This window comes from Adiantum capillus-veneris, chromosome 12, assembly GCF_014529385.1.
Source record: "Adiantum capillus-veneris isolate H3 chromosome 12, ASM1452938v2, whole genome shotgun sequence".
NCBI classification, from domain to species: domain Eukaryota; kingdom Viridiplantae; phylum Streptophyta; class Polypodiopsida; order Polypodiales; family Pteridaceae; genus Adiantum; species Adiantum capillus-veneris.
The window spans coordinates 123,831,029-123,835,883 of NC_140942.1; the positions used below are offsets into that span (position 1 = coordinate 123,831,029).

General features: G+C 43.2%; 1 protein-coding gene across 3 annotated transcripts; it reads right to left on the reverse strand.

Moving 5' to 3' along the window:
• Positions 1-600: 600 nt before the first annotated feature.
• On the reverse strand, positions 601-3,801 carry LOC147446458 (G2/mitotic-specific cyclin S13-7-like). 3 transcript variants are annotated; one of them, XM_086526238.1, is made up of 13 exons: positions 3,654-3,801; positions 3,442-3,521; positions 3,184-3,250; positions 2,988-3,096; positions 2,844-2,900; positions 2,515-2,761; positions 2,268-2,399; positions 2,096-2,185; positions 1,818-1,979; positions 1,674-1,733; positions 1,501-1,599; positions 1,188-1,372; positions 601-1,104 (listed from the first exon to the last, which is right to left on the reverse strand). In XM_086526238.1, the coding sequence occupies exons 2-13, from the start codon at positions 3,454-3,456 to the stop codon at positions 963-965; spliced, it is 1,365 nt and encodes a 454-aa protein (XP_086382364.1). In that variant the 5' UTR covers positions 3,457-3,521; positions 3,654-3,801; the 3' UTR covers positions 601-962. The 3 variants fall into 3 exon arrangements, with proteins under 3 accessions (XP_086382364.1, XP_086382365.1, XP_086382367.1); XM_086526239.1 differs by having other exon boundaries at positions 3,442-3,572; positions 3,654-3,779; XM_086526241.1 differs by lacking the exon at positions 601-1,104 and having other exon boundaries at positions 1,184-1,372.
• Positions 3,802-4,855: the final 1,054 nt, after the last annotated feature.

A 4,855-nucleotide genomic window follows, 5' to 3' on the forward strand; every position in this document is an offset into this window, starting at 1 on the left:
AACAAGATCCTCCTCTAGAAAATGGATACATGCACACTGTTCAAATATCTAGAATACACACAACTCCATTTGCCAAACACTCTTAGCAAGAAATAGTACTTGTAATGACCAACTTTTCTAAACTAGATGAGGACTAGACAACATCCAATGACCAATTTCCAAATAGACAATAACGTCATGCCAAACACTATTCACGAGGCAATCAGACACTCTTAACAAGAAATAGTACTTGTAATGACCAACTTTTCTAAACTAGATGAGGACTAGAGAACATCCAATGACCAATTTCCAAATAAAGAGTAACCCCATGCCAAACACTATTCACGAGGCAAGATCCTCCTCTAGAAAATGGGATGTAATGGGTACATGCACACTATGTTCAAATATCTAGCATACACACAACTCCATTTGCCAAACACTCTTAGCAAGAAATAATACTTGTAATGACCAACTTTTCTAAACTAGATGAGGACTAGAGAACATCCAATGACCAATTTCCAGATAGACAGTAAACCCCCATGCCAAACACTATTCACGAGGCAATCAGACATTTATGTTTTCTACGAAGAAAAGAATTTTCATATGCAAATGAAGCGATCATTAGCTCCAAAATTAACTAAGAAATCAAAGAATCTCAATATTTCATAAGAGTTTTCTATGTACAGAAAAGGGCCACACACACACACACACAAACTCAAAGATCTTTTTCCCTTTCGTCAATGTGGGAGGAGACCCAGCAGTAGAGTAGAGACTCTTTCCTGGATATCTAATTTCTGTATGAAGGATGAGCCATCCTCCTGTGTGCAAATAAATGCACAAAAGTAAAATCATACAAACTCAAAGCCTTGTTTACTATGGATGGTAAGCTGTATGGGGAATCCAGGATCATAGGTCCTGATCCTAGTACTATTCTCATCCTCCTGTCTGTGGTCCAGCTTTATCCCAAACCATAGAAGTCGTCCTCATTTGGGGGATACTACAAATGTAGGGGGATTGAGCAGGGCTACTGAAAAGAATTTTGTTTGGGCATACTTCCGATGAACCACTGTCACATTGCCCTCTCCAGCCTTTTTATGCAGATCAACTATCAGACTTGCACACTCTCTGCATTGCACAATTTTGCATATTTAGAATTGCCACATTTACGTCACCAAATGAATGAATAAAACACACAAGTGAGTCCTTACATCAGTTGTGCTTCCTTGTAGCCTGAGTGCCACCTGAGGGTTGCATTCCAACGTGCATCTTGCCCAGACTTAAGAGTATGTCTTGCAAGGTAGACTGCTGATGCAGCTAACATTGAGGGCAGAAACCCTAGCATAGCATAGTCCACCAGACATAGCTCAACAAAGTAGAATGCCAACAAGCTCATCTGCAGAAACCAAACTGAATGAATTAATCTATGTATAATCCAGAGAGAGATAATGGGGCTTTTTCTTTTTCTTTTTTCTTTTTTTTTGGGGGCGGGGGGGGGGGGGGGACATTGCTTGTTGTTTTTACCTGTCTATCTGCACCTGCTGCTTTCAGAAATCTGACCAGAAACATGTAGGGAGTTGGAATGCAAAGATTAAATCTTAACACATTCAGCATCACCTTCTCCTGACATGGTAAGAAATCAGAGATGTCATTCTAAGTAAACAGAGTCTTTACTTTGCGACATGTAATTGCCATACCATATCTAGAATTTGCTGCCTTGAGTATGCACTATCCGAGATGAGAATCAGATCTTTTATCTGGAAGTGTCCATCCATCAAACCAATACAATTGTAGTTTTACGTATCACTATCACAGGATTCTCAAAGAGCTGCTGAACTCACCTCAGGTGCCCATATTTCCTCGTACTTGGATGCAATGAGCATGGCTGTCATTCCCACAAGCTGCAAACATTTCCTTTCTACTGATTTGAGTGCCAGGTACTGATCAATCAAATTTGTGGTGAGAAAAAGGGTCTCAGGCATCAACTTGTACTTGTAGTGAACCTAAACAAAGGCCCAAGCCATGCATGAGACAGAAAGCTTGCAATTCTCTTATCAGTCTACACCCACATTTAAGCCTACCCTTCAACAAGAAATATAGCTGTAATGTTGACAAGCACCTCAATGAGCCAGTCAATAAGGACTGCTCTCATCTTTTCATTGATATGGACCTGCTGAGACATGTAATTAGGCGGCACGCAACTCTGCTTCTGTCACAAGAGACAACAACACCTCAATTTGGCAACAATCCAAAGAAATGTGTGCTTGCTGTTAAACAATCCACTTCTGTACCTCAGTCCTGCGATAGAAACTATAGATGTCGTCAATGTAATCTACCACTGCAAGTTGATTGCCTACATCATCGGCGTCAATATTCGCCACTGGATCTTCAGCCACCTCTGTTTTGAAGCTTCCACAGGTGGCCTACACATAAATAACATGGTGGATCAAACATCCAGGAGCAGTATTCTCTTTGATTATCTAAGGACTTCTAATCAATGAGTGTGGATTAGAAAAAACACACATACTTTAAACTGACCTCACTTCTTGCAGTCAATGTGGCAGTAAGCGTCCGCCCTTTCCTCTCCTTGCCAGGAGCAGCAACACGCTTAGCCCTGCCATTCTCTTTATTACGAGGTGGAAAACCAGGAGGAGCATTGACTTCTCCAGAATCTTCTTGCCGTTCTGACATTTTCATTTGACTCATGGCAGCTAAAGCTTCCTCCATCGCTTTGCATTCCTCCTTTCCAGAGAGGAAAGTTTCAGCCAAACGCGCTCCATACCCCCTGAAGTTCAGCAGATAAGACCACTCTCGAGATCTAGTAGCAAGATCCATTCAAACAGTAACAATAAAGACATCAAATGCACCTGGTAACTGGCCTGTCTATTACAGGCAAAGGAGCTTTCTTTTCCATGTTCTGAAGCCTACATGTTTAAGCGAGATGATTAGCTTGCCAAGAAAAAAGGCTCTGCAAAAGCTTCAAAATGCCCCACACTTGTTCAGAAGCATACTCTGTAAGCCCTTCTGTAGCAGCTGCGCCAACGAGGTTACCTATGTCTCCAAGAGCCCTGCGATTGTTCACAGGGGCTGCCTGCCCCTGTATTTTGGCAAGGCCCATGCCTGCATTTGGAGTAATTTACTGCATTACCTAGAAGAAATGCACCGACTCACATCACAATTGAAAGCTAAAGGGAGTGGCATGCATACCCTTGACGGCTGCCTTCATCTCCTCCCGCTTCATGTTTTCATCCTGCTGTAGCAGTGCAGTTTGGTGCTGCAAAACAGCGCAAGCAGAACGGGTCATGAAAGTGAACGAATCACCACGCGAAGAGATGTCATGATGCAGTTAACATTGTTTGGCACAGCGTCTATGCCATTGGTTCATTGCTTGAAGCTCAAAGAAGGAGAAATTTCAGAAGCATATCCCACATTTGCCGGAATCAATGGCTATCAACGATCACTCACCCGTGTTTCGTACATTGTCACTGAATTCTTGCAACGACCTCTACAGATTTCTAGTATCCTTTGCAGAATTTTACAAATTTCTGCAAGAGAGACGCGAACGTGAGCATGGAAGCTGAAAGAATAAGCGAGCGCTGCAAAATAAGACACAGCGTTCCCTCTGTAAAGTGAGAGATGCACATCCTTTGAAAGAGGAACAAAGGATCGACTCTTACCGCAAAGGATGACGTGAGGCAGCCACAGAAGCTTGAGGAGGGTGGCTATGGCGGCTGCTGCACCTCTACGTACCTGCTGGCTAGAGCTTCTGAGCAGAAGGTAAGTTTGAGAGCTCCCCCTCTTTTTATTCGAATCACTTTGCTTTAAACGGTCATCTCCCGCATTTCATCCCCGCGGTTGTAATGGTCTAATCCAACGGTGTGTGATCAATTTGGCACACATTTTACCCTTACTTTTTGACTTTTTACCAGGCGCGGATTAAAGCCTGGCCAACTACCCTTATTAGTAGGCAAGTCGGCGGAAGCAAGTTATGTAGCTACTTCAAAAGGAGGAGAGTAGCCCTAGCTTTCTTGCGCTAAGAGTAGGGTTAGCTATGGCGTAAGTAGGGTTAGTTAACAAGCAGACTTAACAAGGCGTAACCGTTTAGGTAGGTTACGCCCTTGTCTTCCTTATCATGTCACTTCCTCACCCATCAACTCTCTATGTCCTCTCCAAACGCGTAGCATCCAGCTAATACGCTTCCCCATTGCAGTCTAGTCATGGCTAACACATCCCAAGCAAACATTTAGTTCAAGGCGTCACTATTCCAAGAGGTGTTATCGGCTCTACCACAAGGGCTTGCATAGAAACTCAGAGCTTCGGTTTCAGCTGTCGGAGATGGAGCCCCCTTAGTGCCACTCCATCCCCAAGCAACTACTCATCGACAATGCCCCCACAACAAGCAGAATCCACTGCCCAAAGAGCTTCTCGGGTGAGAAGGCCCTGGTGTTTCTTAAGGAGTCGCTTCGTCAAGTCAGCAAGATAAGCCCTACGTAACCTTACCTGCTTCTCAGATTCGAAAGGAATAGAAGGACCTTGAGGAGAGAGCCTTAATAGGTTTGTTAGTTAGGCCAAGACCTCCTAGAGGCATTCTTAGGAATTGGATCTGGACACAATGGGGTCCCCTATCTGCGGGAATGAAAACTATCCAAGCTCTTCCTAAGGGGCACTATCTATTTGTGTTTAAGCATGCAGAAATGGGTTTTTATGTGGCTTGGGGAGGCCACCTAAGAAAAATGTAACATATCACATGAATTCAACAGAAGGGCATTTAAAGCTCTTGAAACTTACAGAAATATATACACAGAAGGCTACTATTTTTTCGAATTTGAGAAAAACTTACACGTTTTAAAAGAAAATGGTACATTATATTCCTAAAACA